The sequence below is a fragment of the Callithrix jacchus genome, chromosome 5 (genome assembly GCF_049354715.1).
Source record: "Callithrix jacchus isolate 240 chromosome 5, calJac240_pri, whole genome shotgun sequence".
NCBI classification, from domain to species: Eukaryota; Metazoa; Chordata; class Mammalia; order Primates; family Cebidae; genus Callithrix; species Callithrix jacchus.
The window spans coordinates 101,864,985-101,879,236 of NC_133506.1; the positions used below are offsets into that span (position 1 = coordinate 101,864,985).

A 14,252-nucleotide genomic window follows, 5' to 3' on the forward strand; every position below is an offset into this window, starting at 1 on the left:
ACCTCTGTCTCCCGGGTTCAAGCAATTCTCCTGCCTCAGCCTCCCAAGTAGCTGGGTTTACAAGCATGTGCCACCATGGCTAGCTAATTTTTTGTATTTAGTAGAAATGGGGTTTCACCATGTTGATCAGGCTGGTCTCGAACTCCTGACCTCAGGTGATCTGCCTACCTTGGCCTCCTAAAGTTCTGAGATTACAGTTGTGAGCCACCACGCCCAGCTGAGGATTCTTTTTACATACAATAATTTTCAATATGAGAGATAGAAACCAGAGGACTTCACTCACATCTGTACAGAAATATTTACTTTAGAAGACAAAAAAAATCAAGATCACAGTACATAGCAGTTATTTATTTAAATACTTGAAAAGGTTGATGATGGAAAAAATAGGTTTATCATGAGAGTTTATATTCATTAGTTTTATTTTATCATTTAAAAAATTACTGCCTCTAGGTTATCCTATCCTGATAGAGAACACTTTGTGACACATGCAGTTACTGTAATATACTATAATAGACATAGCCATTATAGAATTATTTACACTTGGGAGGAAAATTCAACAGTAGTAAGGGTGACTCTTTATTTAAACTAAAAACATTGGTAATATACAAATTGCTTTTTCTCATTTCATTGAAAGGGCTATAAAATTCAACATACTGACAAAAGAAGCAACATAATCACATAGATAACGTCTCTGCGAATTGCTTTTACCTTACTTCATCCTTAAAGGTGAGCTGCACACTCAGCTATACAATTTTCTAGACTGTGCGATGGCTTCAAGGCTGGCCTACCACAAGTGACTGAAAAAAAGTCATGTTGGTAAGCTGACACTGGCTTGTATGTTTTTAAAAACGGAGAGAGAATGGCAAATTGTGCCTTATGTCCTTATAGAACCCAAAGGATCATTCTGAGTAAATGTGAAATAAATAGTGATCCATGAGTAAATACAGTTTCTGGGCTAACTTAAACCTAGGAGGGTGAGCCAAGTGAGCACTAACAATACCATTTAGAAATGTCTAGAAATATCATTTCTAGAACTCAGCTTGGGAGACCATATCTTGCCTGAAAATGTACATATATTTACAAAATATTCCCTTTTGGCCTCTGGAATTTAGCCATTTTAGTTTGGCTGTTAGCTGTTTTCTTTCTATATGCTAGCCAATACTGCAGTTATAACTATCCGTAAAATACTCTTATGCATGAATTACAAATATTAATAAAGTAACTCTGCATGTATAAATATCCCAGTATTTCTAGCAGAACTTAAAGCATTCAGAATGTACATAAAAGTATTTGTTTTTGGTAAGGCCAGTATTTCTTTTTATATCATCGCTGTTTCAATAATGCTTTGTACATTGCAAAGCCCAAAACTGCAAAAACAGTAGCACCAAAACTTGCTCGAAGCCAAAACGTGGAGCTCTTGAGGTCAGCTTGTGTGACGTGCCTGTAGTCAGAAAATATAATTATTATTTAAAACATGATTAGTATGAAAACCCTGTACCAGTTATTTAGCAGTCTACTTTTAGGGAAGTATTAGCACACTTGTCAAGCTAATTGCATACAGTAATGCTTATCAAAAACATTCATCAATATAGCCATGTTTATAATCGCTTAGATAATCATTACTCTAAGAAAATGACATAATGTAGACATCAATAAAGACAAATAGGTACTATGTGGAGTAGACGTCTAAATTTGTAAATGTTTTCTTCACACGGGAAATAAAGAAATTAGACAAATCAATCTAGCGCTTTGTAGTACCATCACGGTCCTTCAAAATGAGATTTAAGGCAGTGTTTCCACAATTTTGAAGGTCATATTCATGTTTAAATAATGTGTAATCTCCTATCCCCAAAATCTGAAAGCTATTTTGTAAGCAGTTAAGTGACAAGTGATAATACTTTTGTAAGAGAAATGATTAAAGTCAACTTTGGAAACACTGAGCCTCATAAAAATTTACAATAAAATAAAATGAAGGTAGGGGAAGGGGAAAATTTACCAGTTTGCATTAATTTGGTTACTGCTAATTCAAGAGAAAAAAAAACATCCCTGGTGTTAGACAGGCAGTGGTAATGGTACCAACTAAAGGACATAATGTAACGTGATGGATTGAAAGGCAATGACATAAAAGAAGCCATAGTATGCATGACAAGAGCAGGGACAGCCTGTACCACAAACTGAATTGTGAGCATGCTCAGTTAATAACACTGCTAAGCACCCTCAAGAGTCTCAAGTATGACAGCTTACCATGAAGAGGATAAAGCTCTAAAGCAAAGTCAGAACATTTTATTTAAATGTCACTGAAGTCTTAATTAAGAGAACACAATTGAGATGACGTAGAAAACATACCAAAATGGCCTGGTGAGGTGGCTCACGCCTGTAATCCCAGCACTTTGGGAGGCCGAGGCAGGTGGATAACCTGAGGTCAGGATTTCGAGACCAGCCTGGCCAACACAGAAAAACCCCATCTCTACTGAAAATATAAAAATTAGCTGGGCATGGTAGTGGGCACCTATAATCCCAACTACTCAGGAAGCTGAGGCAGGAGAATTGCTTGACCCCAGGAGGTAGAGGTTGCAGTGAGCTTACATGGTGCCACTGCACTCAAGCATGGGCAACAGAAACTCCATCTCAAAAAAAAAAAAACAGAAAAGAAAATTTACAAAATTAAGAGCTTAAAGAGACTGCTTATTCTAGTTTAGGTTCTTTTATAACTAAGTTAAACAAACAGATTTGAAGCAAAAGTCAGGTATCATTAAAAGACCAAGGCACTGACATATGCAAAAGAGTTAAGAACCACGAATTCAAATTGCACAAAACTACTTTGCCTCAGTAACAGTCAAAGTGAACAGATTAGTTATCACAAAATAGAGTCTGTACATCCCTAGAAACAAAAGTCTACAAGCCAGAGTGCTCCATGCTTAACACCGCAACAAAGACGCAATACTCCAATTCTCATCCTCACCAGTTTCTATTAAAAAAAAAAAAAACACTCCTCACATAATTATTTCTTACAAAGCAAAGTGATATTGCAGGTTCATTCCAGCTTGCAAGTTAGTTTTTCCAACAGGCAGTGTTTTATTTAAAAAAAAAAAAAAAAAAAAAAAGGGTTGGGGGAAGAGAATGCTTAGGTTTTCCAAGCTAGAAAAACTCCGAGGCCAACCCATTGGAAATGTTACCTGGCTTCAAGAAAAAGTGGACCATGAGATGACTCCATGAAGATGGAATCTTCTACAGAGCGGACAGCGTGCACCTGGTGAGTAATACTGCCTTCGTCGTCTGCTAACAGCATGGCACCCCACTCAGCTACCCAGGCTCTTAACCTTATACACACATGCACACAGTTTGCAGTTCATAGCAGAGCTCACAAAAAAGGGAACTCAAAAATAACATCTCTCAATTATGCATCCCACACATAAATTGAGTTGCCACCCTATATGATGGATCTCATGTTTTCTATATTTAAAATAAATGTATTCTATAGCAAATTGCCAAACTTCAAAAAAATCTATCTGTATGTACTCTTTACACACACATACACACACACACACACACACACGGAAATCTAAAGCTGTTACAGACACTCTCTAAACATCTGTCTGAGGCTGATCTTGGTATATCTGAAATACTAAGTCCTTCAAACCAATACCATAAGCAGTACTTGACAACATGTAGTAACCATAAGTATTCATCAGAAATGAAGTTAACAATTTATTAGTCATGAAGTTTACAGATTATTACTTTGGATTATCAAAAACTACAAATACATGTCTGTGACAGAATTGAATCCGACATCCCAAACTCATAGACCACCGTGGCTCTATATGAGAGTAACAGAAGTTTACAACTCCAGGTCAATGCAGATGTATAGAATGTAAATTGAGAGCATAGGCTAAAGGTGCATTAGAGGTTTCTCTTCATCTTTGGTTTCCCTGTGATTATCATGCATCTTCAATGATGGATATTTTTAAAAATTTTTTAATTAATTTATTTTTTGAGACAGAGTTTCACTCTTGTTGCCCAGACTGGAGTGCAATGATGTGACCTTGGCTTACTGCAACCTCGGCTTTCTGGGTTCAAGTGATTCTCCTGCCTCAGCCTCCCGAGTAGCTGGGATTACAGGAGCCCGCAATGATGCCTGGCTAATTTTGTATTTTTAGTAGAGATGGGGTTTCCTCCATGTTGTTCAGGCTAGTCTCAAACTCCCAACCTCAGGTGATCTGCCCGCCTCGGCCTCCCAAAGTTCTCGGATTACAGACATGAGCTACTGTGCCTGGCCTGAGAGATTTGTTATTTTGTTTTTAAATTTTTACATTAATTTTTTAACTTAGGAGGAAAAAAGAATTAGGCCCTAAGCTAGCCATAATTGCATTAAAATCAATCAAAATGATTTCTCATAGTCTTAAAATATGGATATCTGTTTCACACAGCTCCCTTATGGTTTTTTGTTTGTTTATAGAGATGAAGTCTCACTAGGTTGCCTAGGCTGGTCTTGAACTCCTGAGCTGAAGCAATCCTTCCACCTTGGCCTCTCTAACTGCTGGAACTACAGGCTGGTCTCCCTTGTGTTTTAAGAAAGTATTATTCATGAAATAATATATTCTGACTGACTTTATTGCTTAGTTTTCTTTTGCATCTCAAGATCAATATAGATACATGTTCAAGATACACCTAGTTTAGAACTTAAGGTAACTATTAAGTCACAAAATATATTTCAATGGCTCCATCAATGTTACAGTAGCTGTTTAAGACACTTTTAGACATGGAAAGTTACTTACAGAACTATTTTACACCTTTACCACCTACTGGCCAGGCACGGTGGCTCACACCTATAATCCCAGCACTTTGGGAGGCCAAGGCAGCAGATCACCAGAGGTCAGGAGTTTGAGACTAGCCTGGCCAACATGATGAAACCCCATCTCTACTAAAAATACAAAATTAGGGCAGGCACAGTGGCTCATGCCTGTAATCCCAACACTTTGGGAAACTGAGGCGGGGAGATCAGGAGGTCAAGAGATCAAGACTATCCTGGCCAACATGGTGAAACCCTGTCTCTACTAAAAAGAAATACAAAAATTAGCTGGGCATGGTGGTGTGCACCTGTAGTCCTGGTACTTGAGAGGCTGAGGCAGAAGAATCACTTGAACCCAGGAGGTGGAGGTTGTAGTGAGCCAAGATCATGCCACTGCACTCCAGCCTGGCGACAGAGCAAGACTCCATCTCAAAAAAAAAAAAAAAAATCAAAATTAGCTGAGTGTGGTGGCAGGTGCCTGTAGTCCCAGCTACTTGGGAGGCTGAGGCAGGAGAATTACTTGAACCCAGGAGGCGGAGGTTGCAGTGAGCCGAGATTGCACCACTGCATTCCAGCCTGGGTGACAAAGCAAGACTCTATTAAAACAAAACAAAACAAAAAGCTGCACTACCAAGCTCTACTTATAAGAGAGAAAGCATTTATAATGAAGGGCACACTTATCATTGCTTAACTGACACTACCTGAATAGAGAATAGTGTGGTCTCACATGTATTCCATAAGTATCAAAAACTGATTCATGTTTGTCGTTTCAGTTCTCAAATAGAGGCAAGTAACAGTTTCATAAAGATTCTGGCTCCTATCTATCTATCTATCTATCTATCTATCTACCTATCATCTATCTATCTATCTATCTATCTATCTATCTATCTATCTATCTATTTATTTATTTTTAGACAGACAGACTCTCACTCTGTCACCAGGCTAGAGTACAGTGGCTCAATCTTGGCTCACTGCAACCTCCACCTTCCTGGTTCAAGCAATTCTCCTGCCTCAGCCTCCCAAGTAGCCTGGGAGTACAGGTGTGTGCCACCATGCCCAGCTAATTTTTGTATTTTTAGTAGAGAAGGGGTTTCATCATGTTGCCAGGATGGTCTTGCGATCTCCTGACCTCCAGTGATCAACCTGCCTCAACCTCCCAAAGTGCTGGGATTACAGGCGTGAGCCACCATGCACATCCTGCTTCTGGCTTATCTCTAAACTTAAGCAGAAATAATTATTCTACAATTCAAAAGCATAATTCTTTTAAAATGACTTACAGAAAATATCATCTTAGAATAACTTGTAGTATCTTATTGCATAGCTTTTCTTTCTAAAGTTTACTTTCTTTTCCAATATGAAAAATATATACTCATTAGAAAATAAAGTAAGAAAAAAATTAATGCCACCCAAGTCAACCAATTAAAATGTCAGGTATTTTCTTTTAGACTTTTTTTTTTAGTCAGAGTCTCACAATCTTGCAACCTCCACCTCCTGGCTTCAAGTCATTCTCGTGCCTCAGCACCCCGAGCAGCTAAGATTACAGAGGTGTGCACCATGCCCAGCTAATTTTTAGTATTTTTAGTAGAGATGGAATTTCACCATGTTGACCAAGCTGGTCTCAAACTCCTGGGCTCAAGAGATCCATTCACCTCAGCCTCCCAAAGTGGTGGGATTACAGGTGGAGCCACTGTGCTTGGCCCCTTTTAGACTTTTTCTATGTATTCTTTACGCAGCTGCAAATACAATGTGTGTATAATTCTACATATTTTTTACACTTGTTATAATATATGAACTTTTTCATCAATTATGGAAACATTCTAAATAGCTGGATCATATTCTATTCTCTGATTGCTGGCTATCTCCTTTTGCTATTTTATTTTTCAGAAACAGCATCTTGCTCTGTCACTTAGGCTGGAGTGCAGTGGTGCAATCCTAGCTCACTGCAGCCTTGAACTCCTAAGCTCAAGTGATCTTCCTGCCTTGGCCATGTTAAGTAGCTGCGACTACAGGTATGTGCCAACACACCTGGCTAATTTTCATTTCTTGTAGAGATGGGTCTTGCTCTGTTGCACAGGCTAGTCTTGACCGTCTGGCCTTACGTGATCCTCCTGGCTCAGCCTTCCAAAATGCTAGGATTATAGGCACGAACCACCATGCTCAACCTGGCTATCTCCATTTATTTGTGGCTACAAAAAAAAAAAGACTAACTTTCTATATAACATTTTTCGCCAATTTAGGATGTTTTCCTTAAGACAGACTTTCCAGAATTAAATGTTACAAGGTCAAAAATGTATATGTGTGTCTATGTATAAAGGATTTTTTCTAACCTAGTGATATCTCAAAATCACCAAATTTTCCTACTCTATGTGGAGTTAAGATCATTTAGTTAAGCAGTATCTCTCTTTAGAACATTAGAAATAATGACTAAGTGCTGAATATAACCTTAACTGACCATTTGCAGTTTTTAGAGCAAGTTCTTAGGTGAAAATTCCTGTGTCTGGGATGTTGGCTTTCTGGCTTAGAAGTGCTGAAGGCCCATAAATGTATCAGACAGCAAATTCTCCTTGACACAGGTGTAGGAGCCAACCAACACATCTGGACTTGAGTTTTATTAAGGCTGCTACTTAATAATGCAGAGAGAAAAAAAGTTGCAAAATTCAGGTAATAAAGGGTTAAATGAATAACTGTGTGAACAGTCACACAAAGCAAATGCAGACTGGCCAAAATTCCAGTATACCTGTGCACTGAATATCGTTATTGCAAAGGCAAACAAAATGCTTGTAATTAATTCTGTTACTTATGGTGAATGTGAAAACCAATCTGGCTGGGCACAGGGGCTAACACTGTAATCCCAGATCTTTGGGGAGCTGAAGCTGAAGTATTGCTTGAGGCCGGGAGTTGAAGACCAGCCTGAGCAACATAGATCTTGTTTCTACAATTTTTTTTTTTTTTAATTAGCCAGACATGGTGGTGAGTGTCTGTCTTAGCTACTTGGGAGGCTTGAGGTGGGAGGAATGCTCAACCCCAGGACTTCCAGTCTGCAGTGAGCTATGATTATGCCACTGCACTACAGCCTGGGTGATAGAGACTCTGTCTCAAAACAAAAACAAAAACACAAAAAAAACCCAAGTCTTTATTGGCCCAATGTATATAACCAACAATAAATAAAGGAAATGTCAACTGCAGTATTTAGCAATATAAGGTATAAAATTCTAAAGGGTTTAAGGGAATTCAATCCATTCTAGTTATTCCCAAATAAGGTATTTTAAAATACTCCAGTTGAAATTTTTTTAATAATCTGTTCATATCTGAGATATAAAAACTACACAGAGATCTAAAAGTCTGCAACAGCCTGAGCAAAAGCTTTCTTTAAAAAATAAATTTAAAAATTACCTGGGCACAGTGGTGTATGCCTGTAGTCCCAGCTACTAGGGAGGCTAAGGAAGGAGCCCATGAGCTGAGTTCATGGAGGCAGTGAGTTGATCACACCACTGCACTCCAGCCTGGGCAAAAACGCAAGACCCCATCTCTAAAATAAATAAATAAAAGTCTGCCAAAACTGGCTGTGCGCAGTGACTCAAGCCTGTAATCCCAGCACTTTGGGAAATCGAGGTGGGTGGATCACCTCAAGTCAGAACTACTAGACCAGGCTTGCCAACATGGTAAGACCCCATCTCTACTAAAAATACAAAGAAAAAAAAGATCGGGTGCGGCAGCTCACAAGGTCAGAGACCAGTCTGGTCAACAGAGTGAAATCCCGTTTCTACTAAAAACACAAAATTTAGGCTGGGTGAGGTGGCTCACAAGGTCAGAGACCAGTCTGGTCAACAGAGTGAAATCCCGTTTCTATTAAAAACACAAAATTTAGGCTGGGTGCGGTGGCTCACGCCTGTAATCCCAGCACTTTGGGAGGCCAAGGCAGGCAGATCAGAAGGTCAGGAGTGCAAGATCAGCCTGGCCAACAGAGTGAAACCCTGTCTCTACTAAAAATATAAAAATTAGCCAGACATGGTGGCAAATGCCTGTGGTCCCAGCTACTTGAGAGGCTGAGGCAGGAGCTTGAACCGAGGAGGTGGAGGTTGCAGTGAGCCAAGATTGCACCACTGCACTCCAGCCTGGGTAACAAGAGCAAAACTCCATCTCAAAACACACACACACACACACACACACACACACACACACACACACACAACTGCACTCCAGCCTGGGCAACAAAGTGAGACTCCGTTTCAAAAAAAAAAACCAAAAAATAATTAGCCAGACATGGTGGTGGGTGCCTGTAATACCAGCTACTTGGGAGGAAGAGGCAGGAGAATTGCCTAAACCCAGGAGGTGGAGGTTGCAGTGAGCTGACATCACACCACTGCACTCCAGCCTGGGCGACAGAGGAAAAAATAAACAGTCTGCAAAAATTAAAATTTGACGAAAGGTAAGAATTCAGAATTTGTTACTCAGATATCAACTAATCTTGTCTTAGACTGTAAGCTATTATGCAGAGGAAAAAATAAGTTCAGAAGAATATACTCAAAAGAAGCAAAACTGAGAGACTTTACTCAGTCATTTTTATCAGTCTTCCCACACAATTTCTCAGAAATGTATTTCAATTTCCTATTTCACTCCCTCTCATCTCACCATCTTGTTCTTTCAAAAATACAACTAAGAGATGTATAAATGCACTAATGTGAATGGTCTTCTACTTTTACAGCTCTATTCATAGCTATATCTCAGGTATAGATTTTTCAGATAATACTCTAAAACAACCAATATAACTGTAATGCACATGTATCTAAAGTTATCAGGGCATAGAGTATCATATTAGCTTTTACTTATTTGCAATTATGTATCTCAAGTTGAAATCTATACTGAGGTCAACAAACTACAGTAAACTTTTCTGTATTTATTTATTTAGAGACAGGGTCGCTCTGTCACCCAGGCTGGAATGCAGTGGCACAAACGCTCACTGCAGCCTCAACCTGCTGGACTCAGATGAGTCTCCTGCTTCAGCCTCCCATGTAGCTGGGACCCCAAATGAGTGCTACCACACCTGGCTAATTTTTCATTTTTTTGAAGAGACAGGGATCTTACTTTGTTGTCCAGGCTCATCTTGAACTCCTGGGCTCAAGTAATCCTAGTGCCTCGATCTCCGAAAGTGCTGAACTATAGGCATGAAACACTGTGCCCAGCTCTATTTTTTTCTTTTTTCAGACAGGATCTCACTGTGTCACCCAGGCTAGAGTACAATGGCACAAACACAGCTCACTACAGCCTTGACCTCCTGGGCTCAAGCAAACCTCTCACCTCAACCTCCTATGTAGCTAGAACCACAGGTGTGAGCCATCACACCCAGCTAATTTTTTTTTTTTTTTACTTTTTGTAGAGATAGGATCTCACTTTGTCACTCAGACTGGTCCTGAACTCCTGAGCTCAACTGATTCTCCCACCTTGGCCTCCCAAAGTGCTGGTATTAGAAGCATGAGCCACTGAACTTGGCCCTTTTCTATTTTCAAATATTCTACTTAAAAAAAAAGTCTTCTGAAGCCGGGCACGGTGGCCCATGCCTGTAATCCCAGCACTTTGGGAGGCTGAGGCAGGAGGATCACCTAAGGTCAGGAGTTCAAGTTCAGCCTGGCCAACATGGTGAAACTCATCTCTACTAAAAATACAAAAAATTAGCCGGGTGTGAGGGTGCATACCTATAATCTCAGCTACTGAGGAGGCTGAGGCAGGAGAATTGATTGAACCTGGGAGGTGGGGGTTGCAGTCAGCTGAGATAGGGCCACTGTACCCTACCTAGCCTAGGCAACAGAGACTCTATCTCAAAAAAAAAAAAAAACCCAATAAAATAAAGTATTAACAATTTTTAAAAATCTTCTGGACTCTCTACTTTTATTTTTCTAGATGTTTCAATCTGGTAAAGTATTTTCTATATCTACTTCTAATAATAATGCCATTACTGCTAACAATGATTTTAATAAGGATAATTCTAACTGAAAAAATGGGCATAAAATATTTAAATAGCATATTTATCAAAATAGGTTAAGGACTCAATATACAGTGTCTACCAGCTTCAACACAAACCATAAGCAAGCTGTTAACTGAGCATGCCTAAATAGGATCATACTTTGGGAAAGGTCCACAGGTTTGCACCAATGTCAAGAAATGCTTCACCAAGCATTAGAAGAATCTGAATTTACAGATGACCATGAATACAAAGGAAATGCTCCAATATCTATATGTTAACTAGTGATACTTAAAGATCAGATAAGGTGAACTTCACCTTGTCAGGTCCTTTAATATATTAACCAAATGGCAAAAAAATTAAAAATTATAAGCAGCAGCAGTTAAGCTTATAAGCTTAATGAAAATATGTAATATAAACCCTTGTATAACTTTAAATATATGATTATATATACAAATTCACAAGCCATCTTAAAAGGACCTTCATACAAGGGAACAAGTAAGTTTCATAAGAAACTAAAGCAGGACCTCCTTGGATACAGTATTTTACTATAACGTAATATCCCAAGGACTCCTGGATTTCCAACATTTAACAACATTAAGATTTTTAGGAACCCATTCTCTTCATAAGGCAATCCTATGAAAAAGCAGTTCATTTTATTCTGACAATAAAATTCTTCCTTCAACAAAGGGCTCCTCTATTAAGTAATTAATTCTAACTACATACAGGAAGAATTGGGTGATTATTAAAGCAATATGGGTAAATGAAGTAAGTCATTAATGAGTGGCTTAAAATAAAAGTCACATATATTTAATCTGAAATGACATTATAAATAGGGTAAAAATACAAGAGGTATGACGTCTATCCATCATACTTTTGGGTCTCTGTAAATATTCACTGTGAATTATGCACTTTGTTGTCCAAATAAACTGCTGCTACTGAACTTAAGAAGTAATATGAACCAACAACTAATATGGCTAATGCAAATAATAGAATGAAAGAAATCCTAGAACCAAAATATGCACAAAGAAAATCACACCCAAATAATAAACTCTAAAATAAGTAATATTTGATTAAATAATAGGTTAGAAGAAGTGAGATTATACACAAAATCATAGCTGGGAAGGAGATTGAGAGTATTAAAAAATGACTAAGTGACACAGACAAACAAAGGAAAACAAACACCTAAAAAAAAAGGACAAATTAAAGTTCACAGGACACTACAATCTAGTAACATTCTCATGCAAAGTAGGAGTGTTCTCAAGTCAGAGTAATAAATACTTAATAAATAAAAATCCTGGGTAGTTCAAACCAACAATCAAGCTCATCTATATATAATCACTTTCAAATTGAAGAGAATTTAAAATTTAAAATATATTCAAAAGGTCTTTTTCTCCAGTAACGTAATTTACACCACTTGAAATGAAAGCAGTCTCAAAGATTAACATCATCTGACCACATGTAAATCATCCTCCAAATGTATTTAAGTTCAAATAATTCCAGTTATTCATAAATTAGTCTAAAGAAAAACATAAACCTATCCAGATCTAAGAGTGAGATCATAATTACCGACGAGTAAGGTTACATGTGAGACAGATGTATGTTTACTACTACTCTCACATGTCAAAGTCAATATACATTCAATTAAATTGGAAATAAAAAATTTTGTATTAATGCTTTCTATATTTAAAATATCTAGCATTAGTAAATAAGGTCAAGAAAAAACAATTGCAGAAATTAACCTCTTGAAACTGCCTAAATTCATTATCAGGTTATACAGCACTTTCCTTTTTAGCATGAAGGACTAACATCACTGAATATATAACCAAAGTTTAAAAATGTTTTTCTTAGAGACATAATTAGAAAGATGCTTAAAGGCAGGTTCCATATCTTCTTCAGTTTCAAATTTTACCTCAGTTCACTGTCCAAAGCAGGTATTTAAAATAAGTATTCTGAATGAATAAATCAAATCAGGTGGGGTTAGGAGAGAGTAGGGTAGTAAGAGAATGTGGCCTCAAACATGTATCGTATCTGGTAGTAATTTCTATTTCAGTGACCAAAATTTTGAGACCAATACTTGTCTACTAATTTAATTCTTTGCAGACATTTGGTGAAACATTTTACCTAAGTAAAAATGACTGGGCAAGGTGTCTCACACCTGTAATCCCAGCACTTTGGGAGGCTGAGGTAGGCAGATCACCTGAGGTCAGGAGTTCAAGACATGGTGAAACCCCATCTCTACTAAAAATACAAAAATTAGCTGGGCAAGGTGGCACGTGCCTGTGGTCCTGGCTACTCAGGAGGCTGAGGCACGAGAATTACTTGAACCCGAGACGCAGAGGTTGCAGCGAGCTGAGATCACGCCACTGCACTCCAGCCTGGACGGCAGAGTGAGACTCCATCTCAAAAAAAAAAAAAAAAAAATGACGAGCCTTTTAGAACTGCTCTTTTATAATTCTAAATCAAACACTAAGCATGGTAGTTCTGATTTCTAAAACAAAGACTTAGGACCTAGTGTTAGTTGGGAACTCTCCCTATGAACAAAATACAGTGAAAAAATTTTATATGATTTTTATTTAATGAGTCAATCTTTTCTGTGCTTAACATTAGGTTATCTCTAACACAGGAAACCCACAGTGACCAACTAGTAACAGCTGCATTTAAACCTGAGAAGTAACAAGAAAAGGTGGTTCCATTCTCATCCCACCACCCAATAACTTTTTCAAATTTTTCATGGGAAAGGAGTAAAATGGTGGTGGTGATGGGAACAGAGACATTTTCATTCTATAGGTGTCCTTTTCCTTGGCCTCCAATTTCACAACTAGGCCATAACTTAAGACTGGGGTTGCAAACTGGTGGACTATAAACATGCTTTGTTCTGATCAGTACTTTAAAAATTTGTTAACTAATTGCTAATCTTTAAATATCAGGAAATTTCACACAAAAGCCTTGATTTCCAGTCTCTCATAATACCAGAAAATCTGGCAACATCAGGCCTGTATAACAACAAACGGCCAGAGCTGAGTGGTGGCTGCCTCTTTTAGACAGTGCCTGCTGCAGTCTCCACCTCTCCTTGTTTCTTATACTTGGCCACCTTTATTCTTTTACATTATCCATCCAGGACCTGTGGGCACTGGGTTTTTGGACCCCACCTACCTATCTTACTTACCTTTCATAAACCAGAAGAAACTCCAGTACAGACCCCCTAAAATTCCACTGTACATCTCTTAAATAAATGATTAAAATAAAAACAGGGATAAGGAAGGAGTTGTTTGAAAAGTACACTGGTTCCTCTACCTGTCGTTTGCATTCTTTCCATTCATGATCACCAGATGTTAGGATGTATGCTGGCATTACCAATAAATTACTTCCAGTTTACCAACAGATATGACCAAAACTTACTGATTTTTCTTTGAGGACCACTGTATAATTTACTATGTGCAACAGCATTCATTTAATGCACATCCATCCTATTTCATTTGAAAGCTGACTAAACCAATCTAG

At 38.2% G+C, this 14,252-nt stretch overlaps 1 protein-coding gene across 28 annotated transcripts in view; it reads right to left on the reverse strand.

Moving 5' to 3' along the window:
* Nucleotides 1-327: 327 nt before the first annotated feature.
* The window catches only part of RHOT1 (ras homolog family member T1), a 72,084-nt gene continuing 58,159 nt past the window's right edge, over nt 328-14,252 (reverse strand). For 20 of the 28 annotated variants that reach the window (XR_013535789.1, XR_013535788.1, XR_004743389.3 and 17 more), the window contains one exon: nt 328-1,441. Coding sequence is in view for 22 of the 28 variants with exons in the window: in XM_008997114.5 (XP_008995362.1) it covers nt 1,324-1,441 (118 nt within the window). In the remaining 6 variants the exon portion in view is untranslated. Of the gene's footprint in view, nt 1,442-3,176; nt 3,321-14,252 lie in introns of all 28 variants that reach the window. The other 8 variants (XM_078373870.1, XM_035300856.3, XM_078373867.1 and 5 more) reach the window with 1 other exon arrangement.